At 46.9% G+C, this 25,275-nt stretch overlaps 3 protein-coding genes across 3 annotated transcripts in view; 1 reads left to right on the forward strand and 2 right to left on the reverse strand.

Annotated features, from left to right (window-relative positions):
* Nucleotides 1-121: 121 nt before the first annotated feature.
* Nucleotides 122-8,074, reverse strand: Snip1 (Smad nuclear interacting protein 1). Its single transcript, XM_052715704.1, has 4 exons — nt 7,796-8,074; nt 6,377-6,479; nt 2,503-3,092; nt 122-1,546 (listed from the first exon to the last, which is right to left on the reverse strand). The coding sequence occupies exons 1-4, from the start codon at nt 8,005-8,007 to the stop codon at nt 1,279-1,281; spliced, it is 1,173 nt and encodes a 390-aa protein (XP_052571664.1). The 5' UTR covers nt 8,008-8,074; the 3' UTR covers nt 122-1,278.
* Nucleotides 8,075-8,177: 103 nt separating this feature from the next.
* Nucleotides 8,178-19,546, forward strand: Dnali1 (dynein axonemal light intermediate chain 1). Its single transcript, XM_052715705.1, has 6 exons — nt 8,178-9,270; nt 9,783-9,928; nt 11,520-11,689; nt 15,123-15,301; nt 15,613-15,777; nt 18,028-19,546. Exons 1-6 carry the CDS (start codon nt 9,190-9,192, stop codon nt 18,061-18,063), a joined length of 777 nt encoding a protein of 258 aa, XP_052571665.1. The 5' UTR covers nt 8,178-9,189; the 3' UTR covers nt 18,064-19,546.
* Nucleotides 19,501-25,275, reverse strand: part of Gnl2 (G protein nucleolar 2) — a 31,730-nt gene continuing 25,955 nt past the window's right edge. Inside the window, exons 13-16 of the mRNA XM_052715703.1 lie at nt 23,041-23,501; nt 22,476-22,555; nt 21,110-21,195; nt 19,501-19,696 (exon numbers count right to left, since the gene is read on the reverse strand). Of these exons, the coding sequence (XP_052571663.1) occupies nt 19,544-19,696; nt 21,110-21,195; nt 22,476-22,555; nt 23,041-23,501 (780 nt within the window). The 3' untranslated portion in view covers nt 19,501-19,543. The remainder of the gene's footprint in view (nt 19,697-21,109; nt 21,196-22,475; nt 22,556-23,040; nt 23,502-25,275) is intronic.

Below are 25,275 nucleotides of genomic sequence, written 5' to 3' on the forward strand. Positions count from 1 at the left end.
TCTCTCTCCCCAATTCCCTACACACATACACCTTTAACCTCAAACACTGATAGATTCCTTTAGGAACAAACATACCTATGAACAAAAGTCCTTTATGCTAGGAAAGTATTACCCTCTAAAATGGGGCTATATTTACAAATTTTATTTTTTTTTTTACATCTCAAAAATACATATAAATGAAAACCTGCTCTCCAAATGCAGACAGGCCTTTGCCTATCATGTGGTATTATTTCTATCACAAAACAGTGTCATATGAAGATCAGCACATAGCTCTGAAACACACCATTTACAAGCACACATACTGTAAGTAATGACTTTCTTTCTACTTACACAGACAGAGTCCAGGTGGGAAGTTCAGAAGCTAGGCTTCCCTAGCTTTCCACCCTTGGGAAGTAAATACAAACACATGGTCAAAGATGAAACAGAAACGTAGAAGCTACAAACCTCCTTTAGACACATACACACGACCTTAGGCCACAGCAAGGCCCCTGCTACAAAGTCAACATCAGTGTGTTTCTCAAAGCGAGAAAAGAGAGGTAACATCTGAATAAAAATGCAAAGCTGAAGAAAAAGACCAGATGATCAAAACTGTCATGTTCGTGTTTCATGGGGAATCAGGAATCCTCACAGGACGCAGCTCCACAACCCAGTGCATGATAGGACACCAGCACCCGTTGGTAGAAGCCATGACCTCCCTACACAGTCATGTCTACACAGGCGTTGTAGAGTGTCTGTTTAGCTTCGACAGTCAATAATGAGGTCGTGTGGTAAATTGTCACCCCCCAAAAAAGAAGTGCAAAATCAGCTTCTATGACTCAAGAGCTGACCCGGGTCAAAGCTTTGGTATTTGCTGGAGGTTGTTTTGGTGACACCCAAAGCTTACTGAGATTCTCTGCTCCAGGGTTTGTCCCCAAAACAAAACTCCTGGTCCACAAAGCTCAACGACTATATAAATAAGAAACTGTACAGAGAGAACAAGCCACAATCCCCTTTCCAAGGGCTTAATGTTCCTGTGCAGCAGTTCTGAAGGCGCCCACCACAGCCACACACTCTGACCGAAACTCAACATGCTGTAATTGGTGAGATTGTTCTGAAAACAAGCGCCCACAGGCAGGCGGCTGCTGTGCCAAGTTCAACAAAACACGAGGTGAGAGTTCTCATACTGCAAGACAGCTGGGCAGCAACAGAGGAAAGACTTAAGGCAAGAAGAGGCGCTGGAGAGTCAACCCCACGGCCTCCACTAGGAACGGTCTCTAATAGTGGGGTGCTTCTCAGTTGCTAACTGTCGGACACCATCTCCTCCTCCTCCTCCTCATCTTCGTCTTCCTTCCTGTCTACTTCAGAGGTGTCTGAAGACTCGTGGAGCAAGACATATTCTCTGCTGCTGAACCCAAATTTAAGAACATCTTTTTCCTTCAGTTCATAGTATCTCTGTGGCTCAATACGCTTGTTGTTCAAGAAGGTTCCGTTGCCTGAGCCGAGGTCAATGATGTAGGGCTTGACCCTCCGACCAACCGTGCCATCAGCACGAGTGTGCTCCACAAGCCTAGAAGAGACCAGGGAGAGAAGCCCGTGAGCCAAGTCCTACCAGAGACCATCTCCTCTGAAGCTCTCTGCTACAGATCTAGATGTCACCGACCTGGCTTGAACACGGTTCAAATGAAAACTGGAAGGTCACAGGGAAGTACTGCCCTGGATAGGGAAACTGGAAGCAGTTTAAATATACCTAAGAGAAAGAGCTGGCTGGAAGTGGTGGGCAGAGATGGGGGGCCATGAAAGATCCCAGTGTAGAACTCAAGGCCTCTTGTTAGGGCTACTAATATACTTCCCCAGTACTGTAAACCTATTTTAGCACCAGTCCAAATGGGGAAAAAAAACATCAGAATTAGGACTTGAGAGTCAAGGGCTAGATATGAGACAGAGTTCTGCTCTGAAGATCATTTACTGACATTAGCTGACAGTCTCGGCTGTCAAATGAGGATGTTAACACTGGTCCTGTTTTCCTCAGGGGAGTGTTTAGGATCAGTTGGTAAAGGTGTCAGGTCCAAGCAGCAGATTCGGCCAAGGTATACCTGGCATTCTGACTCCGGCTTCTACTTCTACTTGGTCCTCATTACAGCCCCGGGGGCAGGTGGACACAGGTCCAGAGTGGGGCATGACTTTCTTTCTTTCCTTCCTTCCTTTCTTTCTTTTTGAGATGGGGTCTTGGTACATAGCCCATGCCTAGAGGGTATGCCAATCTTCCTGCTTGGCCTCCTAAGACTTGGATTACAGGCCTGCACCACCGCAATGGTAGGGGCTAATATCTGGGTTTCTGATATCAAGTTCAAGACTCTCATACAAACGTTAAGAGATTACTCAAGGGCTGCCAGACTCTTTCAGCCCAGCTCATTAGCTACAATGGTAATGGGCTCTTCTGCATTTCTACACGCACAGCTGTAGGAATCCTCAGTGAGGAACTCACTCCAGCCCCCTTTCCAGCTCTCCCTCTGGTCTACCTACCGGTACTGGAAGACTGCATGCTGCTTTGAGCAAGAGGGATGGTCGATGGGAATGTCGGCGATGCGGCGGTGTCGACCCAGAAGGTAAGCACTCTGCCGATGGATGTACATGACTGGAAGTACCTCATCATTTTTAAAGGGGTAGAGACGCCACCGTTTTTTGGGGATCCGGGCTTCTGGGGGCTCACTGTACTTAATAACCACACCCCGGAAGGTATTGGTGTCCTCAAGAAGTGCTCCAGAGAGTTCAAAGCTTGGTTTTTCTTTAACAGGCACCTCTTTGCCTCTGTTACCAGCAGGACGAGGGATCACCTCCTGAGCCTCACCGCCAGCACCTTCATTCTGCTGGCGATGCTCCCGGCGCCTGGCATTATGAAAGTCCCTCTCTTCTTCCTGGGCCTGGAGATTCTGGCTGTCTCGATCCCGACCCTGCCCACTGACAGGCCTCTCATCAGAGCTCCTCTTTTGGCGGGAATGGCCCCGGTGCCGGTCTCGCTCACGCTCACTGTTACGAGCTCTCCTTTGCTCCTGTTCTAATGGCTCCCGATGCTGCCGATCCTCTCGTCCTCTCCTTGGATGATCCTCACGTTCCTGAAATTAAGATGTATTCAGTAAAGGAAAGATGGCTTCTACTCTATGAATAAGCTGCCAGGGCTGGGGAGATGGTTTGGCAGTTAAGAGCACTGACTGCTGTTCCAGAGGACCCAGGTTCAGTTCCCAACATCCACATAGCTGTTCACAACCATCTGTAACTACAGTTTCAAAGGGATCCAATGCCCTCTTGTGGTGTATGTGGACACTGCATCTATATAGTGCACAAACATCCATGCAGGCAAAACACCCACACATAAAATAATTAAATATCAAAAAAACAACACCACATCTGTGACCTAGATGCTGGTATTCAGAACAAATTCCTATCCACACAAGACTATCTGTGGTAGTTCTGTTCCCCTGGAGGGCCATTAAGACTACATATTCCATGCTGTTCCTCAAATAAAGGCCTGATAGCCCAAGCCCACATCCAGAGCCCTCAAAATAAGAGGCTGATATAGATAGGAAAGGGAGAAATAATATTCCCTTCAGTCATCTTCAGGTAAACTCAAAAGGCAGCAATGTATAGAAAATAGCACAGAGTAGCCGAGCAGGCAAATCACTGAGTTTGAAGCCAGCCTGGTCTACAGAGTGAGTTCCAGGACAGCTTGGACTACCTGAAACCCACCCCCCAAAAAAAAGGAATTAAAAAAAAAAAGAAAAGAAAAGAAGTAAATAAAAGAAAAGAAAACTTTAGAACAGTCACATTTAAGATACATAAAGGAAAAAGTTAACTTCCTCATAAGTCAAAAAGGAAACTGAAATAATTTCAAAAGCTCCAATTTCAACAATTAGAAAGATTATTCAAACATCTAGGAATAAACTTCAGAAACATAAAAGCCTCAAGAAACCTACAAGAAGGCATTACTCGGCAGTTTCCAAATTTCTGACAAAATGGAGACACATATTGAAAATCAGCCCTGGCAAAAACTACAATACACATCACACACCAGTAGATCAATGAGAGCCGGCCAGTGGTGGCACATGCTTTTGAACCCAGCACTCAGGAGGCAGAGGCAGGCGGGTCTTGGTGAGTTTGAGGCCATCCTGGTCTACAGAGTTCCAGCAGGTTATTACACAGCAAGACTATTACACAAAGAAACCCTGCCTGGAAAAAACAGCAACAAAAATAGACCAATGAGAAATCAATCAGTAAGGCAAGCAGTTGCAGGCAAAGCCTATTAACAGCAGTCTCCAGAAGAAGCTAACACTTAGTAACCCCTATCTCACTAGGAACCAGAACATCAATGCTAAAAGAATAGACATTTTCTCAGATTAGCAAAACTAAAAAGGTCAGGAATGGCTACTATCAAAAGAGAAGGGCCTGGGCTGCACACCTTTAATGCCAGCACTCGGGAAGCAGAGGCAGGGTTCCATGCCAACCAAGTGATCTAGCGAGGAAGAGAAACTATCTGCACAGGGGAGGGGACAGACCACTGGTGGAGTCTGAGATATATGGGGTACACCCATAATATCAGCACTCAGGAGGCCGAGGCAGGAGAATCAAGTGTTCTAGGCCTAGCCAGGTGGTGGTGGCTCTCGGCTTTAATCCCAGCACTTGGGAGGCAGAGGCCAGTGAGTTTGAGGCCAGTCTGGTCTAGAGTGAGTTCCAGGATAGCCAGGACTGCACAGAGAAACCCTGTCTCAAAAAACCAGAGTTCTAGGACTGGAGAGATGGCTCAGGGGTTAAGAGCACTGGCTATTCTTCCAGAGGTCCTGAGTTCAATTCCCAGCAACCACATGGTGGCTCACAACCATCTGTAATGAGATCTGGTGCCCTCTTCTGGCCTGCAGAGATACATGCTTTGCTGGGCGGTGAGGGCGCACCCCTTTAATCCCAGCACATCGGGAGGCAGAGCCAGGCGGATCTCTATAAGTTCCAGGAAAGGCACAAAGCTACACAGAGAAACCCTGTCTCGAACCCCCCCCCCCAAAAAAAAAAAAAACAAAAACAAAAAACCAGAGTTCTAGGCCTGTCTAGACTACCTACCAAGTAAGTTTCAGGCCAATCTGGCCCTAATTAGCAGATCAACTGTCTCAACTACAAAGATGTGGAATCATACAATTTTTGTCTTTTTCTACCTGGTTTATTAAGCAAGTCATCAGGGTTCAGTCATCTTGTAACGTGTCAGAATTTTCTTCCTTTTATGGCTGAGTAATATTCCATTAATATAAATACATTCATAATGGTAATGGGACTGGAATTCAGGCCAGGTAAGCACTCTACTTCTAAACTTTAGCCCCAGCCCTCTTTACTTTTGAGACAGTGTCACTTTTTGAAAAGCTCACCAAGCTTTTAAAACAGTCCTGAACTTGTGATCCTCTGACTCAGTGTAGGATTACATGCATATACCACCACACCTGCCCCGAGCAAGACATTGCTAGAAAACCTGGAAGATAACTCAGCAGCTAAAAGTACTTTTTGTTCTCCAGAGGACCTGGGTCAGGTCCCAATACCCACATGGTATCTTACAGCCATCCTTAACTCAAGTTCTAGGGAATCTGGTACCCTCTTCTGGACTCTGTGGGCACCAGACATACACACAGTACACATACATACATGCAGGCAGGCAAAACACTCATACACATGCAAAAATATATATATATTTATCACACACACACACACATTTAAGACTGTTGTAACATTTACAGAGATGCAGACAAACGAACTAGAGCAGCTAAGATCATTTTTGAAAGACTAAAGTAAAAGGAATCAGGACACTCAGTTTCAAGATTATTTAAATGTGGTAATTGAGACAGCATGGTATTGGCAGAATGACAGACATATGCTGACTGATTTTCTTCAATGTGGAGTAAAATAACAATGTCCTTTGAAAAAATGGTCCTGGAGTAGGTGGGCACTCACAGGTCAAAGCTTTAGAGAGTACCATAAACGATGTGCATCCAAGACATGAGAAACAGAGAAGAGGCCCGGAGGTAAAGAAGGATAAAGACAGAAAGGAATGGCATCTTAATAGCCGTGAAATGTCTATATCCTGACTATGATACTGCCCACAGTTGGGTGAGAAGTTACCATTGGGAGAAACAAGGAAATGTACATCTCTGTATTATTCCTGACAAAGAGTTATCAGAATCAAATCAGTAATTTCCTCCATGTTTAAATTTTCATGTAGAACAACCGCACACACATATCCAGTTTTTAGGAAAACCCACTGCCAGGACAAGGAAACACGAACACACATAGGTGCAAGACCCTCTTTGGGTCCAGCAACAGCTCTAGATTTGAACTTCCTATCAGAGGCTCCTGCCCACTCACTCACCTGCTTCACTTTGACCGTGGAGTAGTGGGGACTCCGGCTTCTCTTAGTCCGTGGAGACTTGCTTCTTCGCCCTGAGGACTTGTTTTTCTTTTTGGCTGGGGACCTTTTTCAGAGCATGGTACACAGGATTTTACCTCAATGTCCCTTCCCCCAAATAAATTAGCTTCAAGGATCAGGCTCGCCTACTAAACACAACACATTTGTGAGATCACTAGTGGGGTCAGGCTTTCACTTTCCTAGTCACTTCTCCTGAACACACACACACACACTCACAAACTGCCTGCTTAAGCCTTCTCACTTAGATAACCTAATTCTTGAACCCCAAAGCCTCAAAAACCTTTCTTCTCCCAGTCTGTCATCCTACTAATTGGCACCACTATCTAGGAAGTCAATCTTGTCTGGGTTTTTTTTTTCTCACCAACACACTCCCTTCTCCAACAACCACATCCAATCCCTGGGCAGGTCCTAGGGTCCCACCCTGTCCTCCACCCCACGACATTCCTACCAGCCTACAATGCTCAATCACTCAATTCCAGATATACTGGCTGTTTTGGTTCAACTTTTAAAACAAACACAATTCCACTCCAGTCTTTGTATATACTTTTCTCTGTCATGATCTCGTGTGTGTGTGTGTGTGTGTGTGTGTGTGTGTGTGTACATAACCCAGCCTGGAACTCAAGATCCTCCCGCCTCAGCATCCCCACTACTGGATTACAAGCATGCCCGAAGGACGACATTGGGTTCTCCCTGGATTGTTAAGATTCTTGACTCAAGAGGATGGATCGATCTTATAGGTCAGGTCTCAGCTTCAACGGCACCTCTGTACGAGCCCTCTCCTCTTTTCACTCAACGTCTCACCATCACATTACTGTTTTTTTTTTTTTTTTTTTTTTTAGGTTTTTCGAGACAGGGTTTCTCTGTGTAGCTTTGCGCCTTTCCTGGAACTCACTTGGTAGCCCAGGCTGGCCTCGAACTCACAGAGATCCGCCTGCCTCTGCCTCCCGAGTGCTGGGATTAAAGGCGTGCGCCACCACCGCCCGGCACATTACTGTTTTAATTGATCCTTAACACTAATTGAATCTATCTACTTATTTTCCTTCTTAGGGTTAGAGCTTGCCCAATTTCGCCAGGGTCAAACCATCTCTCTTCTTCACATACGGCCCAATACCTCAACTGATCTTTAGCCCACACTATGCCCTCAGTAAATCGATGCTGGACGGAGGCATCAGAGAATTAGTGCTGCGAAGAAGTCGCCAAGACCCAACGTGAGGCACTCTTTGGCGGCAGGCAAGTGGAAAGACATTCCTACCGTCCACCATGGGCAGGCGGGGGAACCTCGTTTCAACTCAACAGGTGCTCTGCACCCTGAGTCGCTCGCACCGCCCGGGCCCCGCGCCATCCCGGCCGCGTCCCTCTCACCGGCTCGCTCCCCGGGCTCGACTCCCGCGGTGGCCGGCGCGGCCCGGCTCAGCGGCGGGCGGGGACGAGCTAGCGGCTGGGGCATCGGGCCGGCGGTGCGCGACAGGTTCGGGGCTCAGACGCTCCTGCTTCACCACCACGGTCGCCAGCGCGTCGTCAGCCCGGTGTCGCCGCCGGCCGCTTCGCTCCCGCTCGCTCTTCCCCGCCTTCATCCTGCCGCCCGGCCGAGAGCCACTTGCACGGTCCGTTGAGCCACTCGAGCCGAAGGAAGTGACGGGCCGACCTTTGCACTTCTGCTTCCGGGCAGCCTGCTATCCCAGAAGCCCTCACGGCGAGGTTCCCCCCACCCCCGGTGGGCGGGGCCGCAGGCGATTGGGTTCACACGCTGGGGACACCTGGGCTGGTGGTCCCCGACATCCCGGCTGCTGGGGAAGTGAGACTGGAGGACTGAAAAGTCAGGGCCAGACCTCGGAAGGCTGAGGCAGGAGGATCGCTGTGAATTCGAGGCCAGCCTGGGCAATTTAGACTCTGTCTCAAAATTTGAAAAAGTTGTCTCTCCGGTAGAGCGATTGCCTCGCCGAGCCCGAAGCCCTGGATTCCATCCGCAGCACGGCCAAATAGAAATTAAAGTTAAAAGTGGCGGAAAGCCTGGGGATGTAGCTTAGTTGTAAAGTGAGCTTTTGCTTCGCTTGTGCGAAGCCCCGAGGGCAATCCCCAGGGCCTCAAGAAATGACCAAAAATTTGTTTTGTTTTGTTTTTCTAAACAGGATTTTTATATGCAGCCCTGGCTGTCCTAGAACTCACTCACTCTGTAGACCAGGCTGATCTCAAACTCGAAGATCCGCTTGCCTCTACCTCCCGAGCCCTGGGATTAAAGGCGTGCGCCACCACTGCCTGGCTTTTAAAAAAAGAAAAGTCTTATGTGGGAAAGCTAATCCAACGCTGTTCGTGGCGGATTGTTGATGGTTAACAAAACACAGACAAATACTCAATAATAGGAAATTCTTTTTTGTTTCTTGAGACTGTGTCTTTATGTAGCCTTGGCTGTCCTGGAACTCACAGAGATCCACCAGCCTCGCCTTCCAAGTGCCAATCGTTGCCAAACAATCTAAGGAGTCAGGAGATAACTTCCATTTTAAGGCTCAGGAAAGATGGTTTGCCCATGTCATCACATCCCTTATCAGACCTAGCGGTAGGGCTCCAGTCTTGTTTACCAAGAAGCCTAGAGTGTGCGGAGCCGGGCTCAGTAGAACAAAACTTGCACGCGGCCAGCTCCACCTCCCTATGAAGCCCCGCCCCATCCATGGGGCAAGGCGAGGAGGGGTTTCCATGGTGACCGCAAACAAGACCCCACCTGGAGGGGCCGCTACAGAGTTGGCACCCCTGCTGCCACCATGATACCCCCCGCAGACTCTCTGCTCAAATATGACACCCCGGTATTGGTGAGCCGGAACACCGAGAAACGGAGCCCCAAGGTATGAACAGGTCTCAGGGGATGCGAGATCCTACAAATTCCCATGGGGAAAGACATCCCAGCTTTGAGAATCTCTGGAATTTCAGGAGACAGGCATTGCTGGGACTGACAGCCAAGGGAATTGGGACAAGGACGACGGAGGTGGGGAGAGGAATCAGACATGCCTAGCTGTGACCCTAAAGGACAGATTTAAGATGAGAAGTCACAGGGAAATGGACTTGTGGGCTTGTGGTAGTCAGGTCCAAGTATAGGCCAGGTAGTGACTTCCCCATCTCTAGAGAGTCAGAGCAGAGGACTGACCACTCGCTCTAGAAACACCAGTTCGGGGGGGGGGGGGGGGGGGGACAAAAAGAAACACCAGTTCAAACACAGGGCCAGAGCCAGATATCCCTCTTGGTCTCTTCAGCTCATACTCTGTTGAGACCACAGATGAGGGAAGTCGGTCGGCTGGAAATGGGGAAGGCTGTACAAGAGCTGGAACAATCTGGAGGTCCTGTCTCACCTGTCTCTTAGGCTCGGCCCCTGAAAGTCAGCCTCCAGCAGCCTGGACCCTCGGGTCCAGTCCCACAGCCACCCAAGGCCAAGCTACCCTCGACTTCCTGTGTCCCAGATCCTGCAAAACAGGCAGAAGAAATCTTGAATGCCATCTTGCCTCCAAGGTAAAAAATAAAAATAATAAAAATAAAAAAGGGCGTGGGGTGGAAGAAACAGTAGCTGGGAAAAGGTCCAAGCTCTTGTCTCCAGAACTTGGGTGTGTGGGGCCAGGAAATTTACCTGTGTGGGGCCAGGAAGTTTACCTGTTTTCTGCCTTGGGTTTTTGCTCAGCTTTCTTGATTTCATGGAGTCTAAGTATGGCTGGATGCTCACAGCCAGGAAGGAAACCTCTAAATCCATCCTCATACCCTCCATGTTCTGAGCAGTCTCGTAACTTTAGATGGCAGCTATTCAGTCAGCTTTCAAATATGGGTCTCTAGTCGAGCCCTGTTCCTCCTAAACTCCATTCCCAGTATTCTGCTCCATTGGTACATCCATCAAGGTTCCCCCATAGAGAGCCTGGTGTGGTGGCATGTGCTTAATCCCAGCACTCTGCTGGACACAGGAAGGTTGCCTCAAAGTCAAGACCAGCCTGGACCACAAAGGGAATGCCAGACCAGCTAGTGCTACATAGCAAGGCTGTGTCTCAAAAAACTCACAAATAGGGCTGGACAGATGGCTCAGAGGTTAAGAGCACTGACTGCTCTAATGGAGGTCCTGAGTTCAATTCCCAGCACCCACATGGTGGCTCACAACCATCTGTAATGAGATCTGGCTCCCTCTTCTATATACATATTAAATAAATCTTTAAAAAAAATGTAGCGGGGCGGTGGTGGTGCATGCCTTTAATCCCAGCACTTGGGAGGCAGAGGCAGGCAGATCTCTATGAGTTCGAGGCCAGCCTGGGCTACAAAGGTGAGTTCCAGGAAAGGCGCAAAGCTACACAGAGAAACCCTGTCTTGAAAAAAAAAAAACCACAAATAAAGCAAGGCCCAGTGAATCTCACCTTTAATCCCAAAACTCAGGAGGATAAACATTTAAGGCCACCCTGGGCTACATAGCCCAGCTAGAATTCTCAAAAAGCCTCCACCTAATGGACATTTTTCTACCCAAGGCAATAAAGCTGTCTCTCAGAATAAAGAAAACACGGAGAACCTGTGATCATCTCCAGAGATGGAGATAAGAGAGAGGTGTCATTTTTCAGTGGATTCTCTCCCACCAACATAGACATCCTCCCTCCCTTGCTATCCTGCCTGCAAGTTCACCAGTGCAGGAACTGGCTGTGCCTCCAGCACAGAATTCATTATGGGCAGCCATCGCAAACACAGCCCTTCAAGAACCTCTATACTCCCAACACACACCAATGCTTCCTAGTGGCTTGCGTGAGGTTTATGATGATCCGTGTCTCCACCATAAGCCAGTGTGGGGAATCCCCACTGCATCTTCTGTTCAAATCAAGCAGCAGGACCATGCATCTGTCCTCACCATGCTAGGCAGGTGAGCAGAGGGTTGTGGTCTCATGGACAGTGCAGATTGCCCATCTAACCAACCCCGAGGTAGGTGTCCTGTAGAGGCTGCATAGCAGCGGGTGTGGCTTGGGAAAGAGAGAGAAGTGGATTCTGGTGGCATGATGGCTATGCTGCCTCTCGCTCCTGCTCAGGCAGAGAGTGCCTAGGGCCGTTTGCTCACATTGGGTGGCTTGTGTCTGTGTCATAGGGAATGGGTGGAAGACACACAGCTATGGATCCAGCAGGTGTCCAGCACACCCAGCACCAGAATGGATGTGGTGCATTTGCAGGAGCAGCTGGACCTGAAGCTTCAGCAGAGACAGGCCAGGGAGACAGGCATCTGCCCTGTGCGCAGGGAACTCTACTCTCAGTGTTTCGGTGAGTAGGCTTGGTGGGGTGAGAACTATACACTGTCCTTCTAGCACAAAAACATGCCCTGGTTACCCCCAAACTACACCCCGCATTTAGAAATCATCTCTTCTTTTTCCTGATTCCCCCACAGCTGCTGAGTACATTCCCTTCCCTTCCCAGTCTCCACCTCAGCCAGTCATCCATACGCCAGACGTTCATCGTCACTGAGGTGCCTTATCCCTCACAGATGTTTGTTTGGTTTTTATGTAGACTGAGATTTATTTTGTGTGTGGGTGTGGGTGCACACACGTGCACATGCATGTTTTTATAGGGGCACACATGTGCCATGGCATGAGTGTGGAGGTCAGAGGAAAACTTGCAAGAATTGATTCTCTCCTTCTACCATGTGTGTTCTGGTGATTGGCTCAGGTCATCAGGCATGGTGGCAAGTGCCTTTACCCACTGAACCATTTCACTGGCCCCTTAATAGGTATTGGAGTAAGGTAAGAACTTCCGTTTTAGCCAGGCATGGTGGTACATACCTTTAATACAAGCCCTTGGAAGGCAGAAGTAGGCAGATCTGTCTGGTTTGAGGTCAACCTGGTCTACATAGTGAATTCCAGGCCAGCCAAGGCTACATTAAAAAAAAAAAGAAAAAGAAAGAAAAAAGACTTCTTATTTTGAATCTTTGCTTTTTTTTTTTTTCAAAGATTTCCATAATGGCCTGTGCTTTATTTATTTTTTTTTTTTTTTTGGTCAGGGTTTCAATATCTAGCCCTGGTGGGCCTGGAGTCAAGATCTGCTGCCTCTGCCTCCTGAGTATTAGAGTTAAAGGTGTACGTCACTACTCTTAGTTTTAATTTTTTTAAATTGATTTTTCAATACCAAATGATCATCCCTGGAAACACATACACACAACTAACATGGTATGGAGTGATCAGGTTGTATTTATATATTTAAGAATATAGCAGCCGGGCAGTGGTGGCTCCAGGCAGAGACAGGCAGATCTCTTAGTTCTGAGTTGGAGGCCACCCTGGCCTACAGAGAAAGTTCTGGGACAGCAAGGGCTACATAGAGAAACTCTATCTCAAAAAACAAAAAACAAGAAAAGAGAAAACACACACACACATATGTAACAAGAAGAAAGTCTATGAATTTAAGAGACTGGGGGAGGCATACATGGGGGAAGGAGAGAGAGAAAAGGGAAGAGGAAAAATGATATAATTATTTAAAAACTCTCAAAAGTAAAAATAATTTTTGTTTTGTTTTTTCGAGAAAGGGTTTCTCTATGTAGCCCTGGCTGTTCTGGAACTTGATCTGTAGACCAGGCTGAACTCAGATATCAGCCTGCCCTGCCTCCTCAGTGCTGGGATTAAAGGTATGCACCACCAACACCCGGCTAATAAAAATAATTTTTTATATAATTTATTTTTATTTAATGTTAATTGGTGTTTTGCCTGCATGGATGTCTGTGTGAGGGTGTCAGAAGCCCTGGAACTGGAGTTACAGACAGGTATGAGCTGCCATGTGGGTGCTGGGAATTGAACCCAGGTCCTATAGAAGAGTAGTAGCCAGTGCTCTTAACTCTCTAACTCCATAAAAATAATTTTAATACATAATTTATTTTATTTTATTTTATTTTGTGTGTGTGTGTGTGTGTGTGTGTGTGTGTGTGTGTGTGTGAGAGAGAGAGAGAGAGAGAGAGAGAGAGAGAGAGAGAGAGCAAGAGCCCGCGAGTGAGCTATGTGCATGCAGGTGCCCATGGAGGACAGAGAGGCACTGGATGCCCTGGAGCTGGAGTTACAGGCAGTTGTGAACCACCAGACATGGGTGTTAGGAAACAAACTCTGGTCCTATGGAAAAGCAGCAAGTGCTCTTAACCACTGAGCTAGCTCTCCAGCCCAATGTACAAATATTTTAATCACAAAATTGATATCTACCTTTATGTCTATCCATCCACACTCCACCCACATTCCAGAAAAACACTTCGGTCATTTGTCATTTGTTGTTGGGATGACACAAGGATTTAAGATGTGCTCACTGAGTACTGATGTCAGCTGCTGCCCTCTGCTCAGTCATCCTGGCCCTAAGGGCTCTCAACTGCAAACTCCCTCCAAACTCTCAGGCAGCTGCAGATTCAGCAAGTGGGCCTTAGCCTGCCTAATACAAAGAGTGTGGTTTGCCCTCCAATTTGGGTACTTACAGAGGGAGAGAAGCAAGTTCTATATAGACCTTGCTAGTCTTAGTCACAAACCAGTCTAGCCAACAGGAACGCTGTTTGTTTGTTTGTTTATGGAGTCAGGGTTTGTTCTGCGTAGCCCTGGCTGTCCTGGAACTTGATCTGTAGACCAGGCTGGCCTTGAACTCAGAGATCCGCCTGCCTCTGCCTCCCGAGTGCTGGATTAAAGGTGTGCTACTGCTGCCTGGCTTAGCACGAGTGTTTTTCAACACCACCATTTGGGAAGGCCAGTTCTTGTACCCACTTTGTGCCTGAACACGGAAGCGAGGGGACCAGCTACCACAAAAAAAACCTGGGGCTCTAGTCTCTCTCTTTCCATGCTAAGCTTGCTGATAGAATGCTTCTTCAAGAGTCAGGTTCAGAGGAGTGACTGTATGGCCAGTTCCTTAGGTCATGGAAAACACCCTCTCATAGTGCCTTCTTATAGACCATATTTTATTTTTTGTGTGTGCTGTATGCATGTGTATGTGTGCACATATGTGTTTGTGCATGAATGTGTGTGCACGTGTTAAGACCAGAAGTTGGCCTTTAATCCCAGCACTCAGGAGGCAGAGCCAGGCGGATCTCTGTGAGTTTGAGGCCAGCCTGTGCTACCAAGTGAGTTCCAGGAAAGGCGCAAAGCTACACAGAGAAACCCTGTCTCGAAAAACCAAAAAAAAAAAAAGAAGAAGAAGTCAATGTCAAATGACTTCTTCTCTCATTTTCCACTTTTTGAGATCTTTTGAAAAACTTTGTGTGATGGGTGTTTTACCTGCAAGTATGTCTGTGCACATCTATGCAGTGCCCAAGGAGGCTGGAAGAGAGTATTGGATACCCTGGAACCTGAGTTACAGGTGGTTGTTAGCTGCTAAACATGGATTTTTCTGGAAAAACAGTCAATGATCTTAACTGCTGAATCATCCCTCCAGCCCCTCTATCTTAGTTTTAGAGACAGGGTCTTTCACTGAACCTGGTGCTCTTTGATTTAGCAAGACTAACTGGCCAGCAAGCTCCAGTGGATTTTCTGTCTCCACTTCCCCAGGACTAGAATTACATGCGTGCCACTGTGCCTGGCTTTTTATTTGGCTGTTGGGAATCCTCCTTTTACCAGCTGTCATTTCCCCAGATCCATGCCTCTGAGAACACATCCCAAGTCCTTCCCAGGAGGAAGGGTGGCTTGCCATAGACTAAGTGCCTGTCCGCTCACCACTGCCTTTTATCTCCCTGTGTGCATGTTGGAAGATGAGCTGATCCGGGAGGTCACCATCAACTGTGCAGAGAGGGGGCTGCTGCTGCTGCGGGTCCGGGATGAGATCCGCATGACCATCGCCGCCTACCAGACTCTGTATGAGAGCAGCGTGGCATTTGGCATGAGGAAGGCACTGCAGGCCGAACAGGGGAAGTCAGACATGGAGAGGAAAGTGAGTGGGGTTCACCATGTCCCCATGGCTCCCAGGCTTTTCTGTTAGTCTTGGCTTGCAGTTGTTATTGCAGCCCCGAATTCTGGTCCTGAGGGTGTCCTCCACACTGATAGTGCAAGGCCTCAGTGAGAAGAAGGTGGTCTTCTTGTCTGAGGACACTCCATGTCAATCACTGACTTCCCACTGGGTGGCAGTACATACCCTGGCATCGTCTTAGGTTGGACTGTTGTGTCCTAAGTCTCCCCACCCAGGCTCTCATAACACTCAATGCACGTGGGGATGTCCCAGGATGACGGCCATTCTATCTTCAGATTGCAGACTTGGAGACAGAGAAGAGAGATTTGGAGAGGCAAGTGAATGAACAGAAGGCGAAATGCGAGGCCACTGAGAAGCGGGAGAGCGAAAGGCGACAGGTGGAGGAGAAGAAACACAATGAGGAGATCCAGTTCCTGAAGCGGACCAATCAGCAGCTGAAGGTAAAGGAGCGCATTGGAGTCTTCGGTTTTTTTTTTTTTTTGTTTGTAGTAGTGGAGATTCAGTGTCATGAAGGACACTGGGCAAGTGTTAGACCCTAAACTCTATCTCTAGCCCTCCTTTTCACTTTTTTTTTCTTGTTTAGAGTTTTGAGACAGGGTCTCATGTAGCCCAGGCTAGCCTCAAACTCACATTTTCCTTCATAGCCTCTGTACTCCCAGGATTATAGGCATGTGCCACCATGCCCAACTCTCCTTTTAATTTTCTTTTAAAGAGTTGTTTGTTTTGGGTTTTTTAAGACAGGGTTTCTCTGTGTAACAGTCCTGGCTGTAAAAAGTTTTTTAAAAAGCTGGGAGGTGGTGGTGCAAGCCTTTAATCCCACCACTTGGGAGTCAGGGGCAGGCGAATCTCTGTGAGTTCAAGGCTAGCCTGGTCTACAGAGTTCCAGGACAGGCTCCAAAGCTACACAGAGAAACCCTGTCTCAAAAAAGGTCAGTGCCCCCCGACAGGCATTACCCGTCTCTGAATACTCATTATCATACAGGTTCAATCGTGTGTGTGTGTGTGTGTGTGTGTAAGCTGCAGAGTTAACTGCTGCCAAAGATCTCAAAGTGGCGCTGAGCTTGCAATCTGTGTGTTCGACACAGAAAAGACCAATAGAAGTCCTAACCCACCCATAGCCAGTAGGCTAAAGGCAACTGAGCCATTCCCTTCTTTAATGAGCCTTACAGAAAAATGGAGTCCTTGTAAGATGGTATCCCCAAAGCAAATGGAACTTGAGTTTTATAAATTTATAACTTTCAAAGCCAATCAAAATGTATATAACTATTGAATTAAATTTATCATGCCCAATAGAATGAAAGATTAACTAACTGTGGTAGCTACTTTTGCTCACCCTGGCATCTTGATGCACTGTGGCAAAAGCAGAGAAAGCTTTTGAAATAAGGAGTATATGGGAAGCCCCGCTAGGTGCATGGCAGAGGAAGCCAGCCAGAGGTGGTTTTCCTCAGTCCAACTGAGGTGCTGGCAAAGAGGGCTGAGTGGGAAGGAGGCCAGGCCACTGGCTGCAAAGGCTGAGCCCCAGACAAGCATCACCCTTTTCACAAGGCAACTCTTATAAATAATTATTGGACACCCCTAGATGTGCCAAATAGAAGCTATGGGGCTAGTGCCCAACAGCGCAGCTTCACAAGGCCTCGGAAGGTTCTGGGGCTTGCTGAGGTTTAAGCATCACTCTTCTAAATATGGCGTCTATACATATCTCTGTGAGTTCGAGGCCAGCCTGGTCTACAGAGCGAGATCCAGGATAGGCTCCAAAACTACACAGAGAAACCCTGTCTTGGGGTGGGGTGGGTGTGGGGGGGGAACCTAACCAAACAACAACAACAACAACAAAAATGGTGCCTATAAACCAGCTCTCTCCTACCTCCCTAACTTAAAGCCAAAAGGTCTGGCCCTTGAGATAGGGCAGGCTTTGTATGAGCCATCAGCAGAGGATGAGAGATTTTGCTTAGTTGCTCGAGTCTATTAAAAGAAAAGCTGGAGACTTCCCCAGCCAGATGTAAATGTTGACACAGCAGATTCCAAAGCTGGTTCTTTAGTTCCAGCAAGAGCAAAGCTGAATACCTTAGCATCCTTCTGACATCCAAAGGCAGCCTTGAAATCCCCAGGGCGAAGGATTCTTTACCCGAAAGCTCTTTTTATTGGCTCAAAGCTGCACTACAAAGAAAGCAGTGTTTCCAGTCCCCAGGATGGACCTTAAGGGTCTGTTCACTTATCACCGCAGTAAATCACTGTGCTGGCTGCTAGAGGAACTCAGTAAATAAGCCCCAAGTGTCTTATGCTTTCCCTACTCACTGGTAGCAATTTCTTCTAATTGAGTGTCAAGTTGTCTCGTTTCCTAGACCTCTGGTCCAAGGGAGCTCCACCATACTAAGCCAGGGAGCCCAGTGTTTAACTTGGGGACACACTCAGACTTAAAGCAGGAGCAACGGGAAACCACTGTTTCAACAACTTTTATTCCATGTCCCCTTCTGTGCTTCCTATTATACACTGAACTATTATTGTATGGAAACCAGGACAGCTCTGTTTTCTGCTCATGTAACAAAAGCATGCCAAGCTTGAATCCAGCTAATCTAGAAAATGTGGAGCTGAGTCAGAAGGGGGTGGGGGGGCGCTCAGAGTGGCAGCCTTTGGGCTATTCCTCCCAGGCAAGATGCAAATATTAATGGAGTTTTGTTTTTGTTTTTCAGGCCCAACTGGAAGGCATTATCGCACCAAAGAAGTGATAATTTCCATATGGGTCTCAGCAGGCACTCCACCCCATCCTAAGCCCATTGTAATAAAAAGCCAGTTTCCTGAGTGAACAACCCATCCCCTCCCCTGATCACCACTCACGTAATTGTTAGAACTGTTGCCCAGTGCCACGAAACACCTACGGTCTAGCAGCCAGGCTCCTGGTTGGGCAATGGAAGGTGGTGTAACTCCGCGTCCATGTGCATCTTACAGATTGGCCTGGGGAATGTGTCATCTCAACAACTCAGGAAGCAAGTGTTTCCCCAGAGAAACTACTCTTGCATCAAGTTCAGTTCACGTTCCCCTTGTCTCTTGGGCTTCCCTGGGACATCCTTCCACTTCATCACTTCGCTAGTGTAACTTAGCAACTTATTTCCGAGTTTGCTTTTAGTCTCCATTCCCACCCACCAAGACATAAGACCCCGTCCTCAGTCTGCCTGGCTCCGTGAGGAAACAGACAACCCATGCTCGATGAGAGGTATCGAAGTCCCAGGATCTGAGAGCTGTGTGCACCCAGGTCCTCCCATTGCGCCTTCTGCAGGAAGGATGTCAAAGCCTGACTCCACCCCTAACAAGTCATAATGAACAGCCAGGGAGGTAGCCACATCTCACACGCAGTTCTAGTCAGGTTATGGCCTAGACAGTTTGTAGATCCAGAAGACTCAAATTACAGACAAATTTCCACTCAGGGAAGCCCAGGGTGGGAGAGGACAGGGAGCTTGGTGACACCCATCATTCAGTCAGGTGTCAGAAGGGCAGTTAAGGCAGCACTAACATTTCCTTCCATTTGGTGCGACTGCCTCAAGTACACAGCACCCCTGCAGGGGTGCCAGAAAGGACTCACTCCCTGGAGGCTTTGCCCTCCAGCCCAGTCAAGGCTTACTGCAAGGCTTCTGATACCAAGAGCTGTTCTGAGTTGACCATATCCCAACACTGTGACCTTATAGTACAAGTCACATCTTTGACTCTCACCCAGTATCCTGAGGAACTAGGTCTCCATTAGAGCAAGCTGCTGTGCTGCCACCTTCCCGGAAGAGCCTGGTCCCTGTGGTGTGCTGGCTTTGTGGCCTGCACAGCAAAGCATCTGTACCCTCATAAGCCCAAGTAAACTCATCACAGTTGCTGAGCACTCATCATTCCTGCCAGCCTCACCACGAACGTCTCTGAAGCACTTGTGCCCTTCCCGCCCTGGAGGCTCGGTTCCCAGCGCTGCTGAGTAGAGCAGGAGAAAAAATACACGTCTGCAGTAGACACACACAGAAGGGTCCCACTCTGGAGGAACTGAGGGCCAGGTCAAGTGCTGGAAAAACTCTCTGGCTGAGGATTTACTCTTGTCACTAGCACTGGGGTACAGCCCCAACTGCTAAGCTTCCCAAGTGTGTTGTGTCTTACAGATGCCAACTGGGCACGAGAAAAATGAACACAATTCCTAAGGCACATTTTTGTATAATTTAATAAACAACGTTCTAGATGTTACTGCTTCTGTCTGAATTTCTTGTGTTTGTGTTTCTGTCCCTCCGAGTCGTCCGTCTTCTTTTTGTTCCTGTTTCTGTTTTTCACATTGTGTGTTTCATAGTAGCGCACACCAACTTTTTTGGATTGTTGCTGCCGGGCTGCTCTCCTCCGCTGCAAAACACAACAGCAAAGCAAACCAGTCAAACACTGAAGGTCGTGAAACAGGAGCCCACTTCCCAGCCTCTCCATGCCTGTGCAGCTACCACAGCAAGGGAAGCAAAGCTGAGGGACTGTCAACCCCAGACTGATGGCCAGCAGCAGACTCACTGGGCCGAGCCCTCATCCCTCTACCCGGGGAGCCTGCTTCAGCTCTGCAAAGCTGTCCTTCACAGAGGTCAGGTACCTGCCTGCCTCATCAGCTGTACTCTATGTCACCTCCCTGGAACCAGACAAACCAATTCTTCTGACCAACAGGACACAGGCTTGAAGATGGTAACCTAGAACTCCTGAAACTAAGACTCAGACTCAAGGGGCCACTTCTTGACCAAAATTAAATTATATCAGGTCTGCTGTGGAATAATCCTTCAGTACACTGTGAATGTGTATTACTCTCATTGGTTAATAGAGAAGCTGACTGGCCTATAGCAAGGCAAGATAAAGTTAGGGGGGACAATCAAACGGAGGATGCTGGGATGAAGAAGGGAAGAGTCAAGAGAGAAGCCAGGCAGCAGGAAGTGTAGAAAATGAGGTAACAAGCCATGAGCCACATGGCAAAGCATAGATAAGAAATATGGGTTAAGTGTAAGAGTTAGCTAGTAACAAGTATGAGCTATCGGCCGAGCATTTATAAATAATATTAAGCCTCTGTGTTGGTTATTTTGAAACTGGTGGGCGGGAGAGAAACGTCCAACTACACAGGTCATTAAAAAGTGGGGTTTCTAGAATGCCTAGCTCTAAATTCTTATTTGTTTCAGAAAGAATGGGTCTTGAGAACTGGACTTCTAGTTGGATGTGATAGCTCTAACTTCAGCATTTGAGAGACTAAGATAAGGGGACTGCCTGAGTTTGAAGGTAACCAGGGCCTGCATAGCAAGACCCTGCCTCAAAGGAAATAATAATAATAATAATAATAATAATAATAATATAATATAATATAATAAACAACAAGCCGAAGGGATGGCTCAGGGGTAAAGATGTTTGCTGCCAAGCCTGACTAAAGCTCCATTCCCAGGACCTATGTGATGGAGAACAGACAAGTTGTCCTCTGATCTCCAGGTGCTCACCATGTCATGAGGTGCCTGCACACATGCACGCACACAAAATAAATGTAAAAAACAACCTCAAAATGAACTTCTGATTTTTGTTTTGTTTTTTTTTCCCCTGTGAGAAGGTTTCACTATGCAGCTCTGGCTGTCCAAGAACTCACTATGAAAGCCGGGCTGACCTCAAACTCAGATATCCACCTGCCTCTGCCTCCCAATGCTGAGACTAAAGGCATGATGGGCATGGTGGGATGTGTCACCATGCCCGGCTGGACTTCTGCTGTCTATGCCCCTGTCTCATTAAAAGAAGCAGAATACTTACTTCCTTACATGTCAGCATCCTCTGAGTTTTATTTGAAGGTTCTTCTTCCATCTGTGCATTCCGCTTCCTTCCCTTTTTGGTGGGCGCTGGATACAAATGATACATAAAACACAAAGGAGATTAAAAATAGACCATTTCAAAACCTGGAGGACTACAGTGGGTACAAGCCCTGTGTAAGGAGGCAGAGAGGAGCAGGGTCACAGCAGGAAGCCAGGGTCACAGTGGGTCTGACTTACATCACTTAGAAACTATCAGTAAGTTTATGAAACATTTGTGGTGGTTTGAATGAGAATGGCCCCATGGGCTCATAATGTTTGAATACTTGGTCCCCAGTTGGTGGAACAGCTTGGAAAAGGTGACATGTATCACAGAGGTGAACTCTGAGGTTAAAAAAGCGTCCAGCCATTCTCAATGTGGTATCTGCTTCCTGTTTGTGGGATGGGACATGAATTCTCAGCTGTTGCTCCAGTAAGTGTCATGCCTGCCTGCCTGCTGCCATGGTCCCTTCCGTGATGAACTCCTATCCTCTAGAAGTGTGAGCCCCAATTAAGCCCTTCTTTCTATTAGTTGCTTTGGTCATGTGATTTATCACAGCAATAGAAAAGTAACTAAGACAGACCTCCTGCCTCAATTTGTCTGCAGACTCTTCTTCGACTGTGAAGTTATTAATGTACACTTTGTTTTTGTTTGAGACAGGGTTTCTCTATGTTGCTGTGGCTGTTGGAACTAGCTCTGTAAACAAGGCTGGCCTGGAACTCACAGAGATCTGCTTGCCTCTACTTTCCAAGTCCTGGGATTAAAGGCATGCACCACCATTGCCTGGCAAAAATGAGGCTTTCTCTTTTTTTGTTTTTTTTTCAAGACAGGGTTTCTTTGTGTAACAGCTCTAGATACCCTGGAACTCACTTTGTAGACTAGGCTGGCCTCGAACTCACAGAGATAGGCTGCCCGAATGTTGGGATTAAAGGCATGCACCACAACTGTCTGTAATAGGCACTTTTCTTTTTTTTTTTTTTTTTTTTTTGGTTTTTCCGAGACAGGGTTTCTCTGTGTAGCTTTGCGCCTTTCCTGGAACTCACTTGGTAGCCCAGGCTGGCCTCGAACTCACAGAGATCCGCCTGCCTCTGCCTCCCGAGTGCTGGGATTAAAGGCGTGCGCCACCACCGCCCGGCTGTAATAGGCACTTTTGAAAAGCAATTTTCCCTAGCTGTCAACTTTTATCTTAACAAATGTGCAGATTTCAAGTGGAGAGTCCAATTTGCATGGTAAGTAGGATATGGAACCAGACACCTAGCATCTGCCTGGATGGAGGAAATGATTCTAAAGCTACAAAACATGTCTAAATGGTTCAAAGAATCGACCTCACCTGCATCACTGACTTCTGCAGACTTTTTCTTCTCCTCTTCATATTTTGCAAAAACCTTTTCACTTAAGTCCTTGGATATTCTGAAAAATAAAAGCAAAGTCACAAAGCTGCCCAGCACTCCCTTTAACTGCTCTAAGCAGGCTGCCTTGGAGAGGTGCAACACTCTTGAAGAAAAGCAAATTCCACGATGTTTGGTCATCGCTGGGTGACAGAGTCAGTGCCCAGCAGTTTGTGCAGCTCCTGGGCTAAAATACTAGATCACCAAGGTCCTTGTACTTCAGGTGTCTGAAAATGTCAAATTACAGCTTGTTTCTTAAACAAGAGTGTTCAGATTGGGATTGCAGCTAAGTGGTAGAGCACCTGCCTGGCAGACACAGGCCCTGGCTTCCACCCTGAGTACTTTAAAACTCTAATAGCAAAGCCAGTGTTCACGGCAAGTGGGAAAGGAACAGGTATGCTAATCAGGAAGAGGAAAGAAGAGAGAAGAAAGAAAGAAGGAAGGAGGAAGGGAGGAGAGAAAGAAGAAGGAAGAAGACGAAGAGGAAGACGACGAAGATGATCTTACCTGATGGCTGAGAACTTTTTAGCTTTGGCTTTATTTAGAAACTTCTGGTACTTGGCGATCTTTTCATCTAAGGCTCTAATCACAGCTTTGGTGTCTTTGTCTTTGGTGTCAGGTTCTTCCTGAGAGTCCTGGGAAGGCTCTTCCTCAGCATCCTCTCCTGGTATTTCCTGCTCCTGTTCCTCCTCTTCTGCAGAAAGGCTTTCCAGATCTTCCATGTCTGACAGCTCCACAGGAACCAGGTCATCCTCAGAAAACTGAGGCCCCACATTGATTTTGCCAAAGTTCTGGCGAACACGTGCGAGGATCTGTTGCATCTCTGAGTTTGAGTCCTGGCAACGGTCTGCTTCTGGTTCCTGTTCAGTGACAGAGTCTGACTTTTTAATGACGGCCTCCGAGATCTCTTCTTCTGGGTTGTTCTGGGTTGTTTCTGTGGGACCTTCCAATGGTGAGGGAGGTGGAAGCTAGTGAGGACAAAAGAGGCATGAGAAGGAGACAAGGGAACCAGAAGAGGAGCCCATGCTTTAGCTCCTACCCGGCTCTCAGGCGGGCAGTCCTCCTCTCCGATCTAGGCAAAGAAGGGAAGACCCTCACACTGGAACTGCATCGTCCATCTACGCTGAGCCAGCGAAACTCAACACCACAGGCAGTACTATAAAGGATCACAGGGACAGAGCTGTGGTTCCAGAGGGAAGGTACCATGCCGAGGAAACCAGCTAACCAGTGAGTGTCCTCCTTGGGTATCAGGAACAGGGAGCAGAGGACGCACGTAAAAAAAATGGAAGACACAAGTCCAAGGAAGTGGAAGCCAGGTTAAATGAGGACCAGGAAGTGTAAGGAGAGATGTGAGGAGGCATCTTTTCAAAGAGTCCCAAGCCAAATTCTGAATGAGCACTGAGTCTAGAAACATTGAGATGACTGGCCTATTATAGGTATCCATACACAGACAGCATGTGCCAAGCTTTCCACAGCATTTCTCATGTGGATCATTTTATCTCTGTGACTAGACTCATATAATGACTCTCCAGAGTCAAGAGTAGCTGGGTAAAATGCTAAACGAGTCCAGAATCCATGAAACAGAAGAAACTGTACAAAAGTTTGTACATTTTGAGCTGGCAAGTTGGCGCAGCAGGTAAAGCACTTGCTGTCCAACCTGACGCCCTGAGTTCAATGCTCAGAACCCACACGGTAAAGGCAAGAACTAGCTCCCCAAAGCAGTTCTTAGATCTCCACATGTACACCATGGTACATGTGTGTACAAGCATGTGCATATAGGCACACACACACACACACACACACACACACACACACACACACACACACACACTTTAAAAGTTTGTACATTTTGTAGTGAGGTGATTTCTAGATTTCTTTTTTTTTCTTTTGAGACAGGGTTTCTCTGTGTAGCCTTGGCTGTCCTAGAACTCTCTCTGTAGACCAAGCTGGTCTCAAACTCAGAAATCTACCTGCCTCTGCCTCCTGAGTGCTGAGATTAAAGGTATGAGCCATCACATCTGGCAATTTCTAGCCTTCAGACCTTCAAGAAATTACTACTTCACCAATAGGAAAAGGAGGATGAACCAAAAAAAAAGGACAAACACCAGTAGGGGATTGAGTTAGATCTCTGCAACTATCAGTTTTAAATAAGTTACATTGGTATGAATGCTTATCCATTGATACAAATTCAAAGTTATTTTTGTTATACTGTATATGTTTTTTTTCTGTTTAAGATAATTTTATATATTGATACGAATTCAAAATTATTTTGGTTACATTGTATGTAAGTTCCCACTTCTGTTTAAGACATTTCTGTATATTGATACAAATGTAGTTATTTTTGTTATACTGTGTATGTTTCTACTTCTGTTTAAGATAATTTTGCATATTGATACAAATTAAGGTTATTTTTGTCACTGTATATGCTTTTCTACTTCCATTTAATTTATTTTTGTATAGTCACAATTTTAAGGTTATTGTTCTTATACTGTACATCTGTTTGCATTTTTGCATAAGGTATTACCTATACAGCTTATTTATTTATATAATGTGAAATTTTAGTCCTTAAAGTTATATAGATTTATAAAGAATTACAGGTTAGGGGCTGGAGATACGGCTCAGAGGTTAAGAACACCAACTGCTCTTCCACAGGTCCTGAGTTCAATTCCCAGCACACACATGGTGTCTCATAACCATCTGTAATGAGATCTGGCACCCTCTTCTATATACATAATAAATAAA

This window comes from Peromyscus californicus, unplaced genomic scaffold (genome assembly GCF_007827085.1).
Source record: "Peromyscus californicus insignis strain IS unplaced genomic scaffold, ASM782708v3 Scaffold_5__1_contigs__length_169319896, whole genome shotgun sequence".
Lineage (NCBI taxonomy): Eukaryota > Metazoa > Chordata > Mammalia > Rodentia > Cricetidae > Peromyscus > Peromyscus californicus.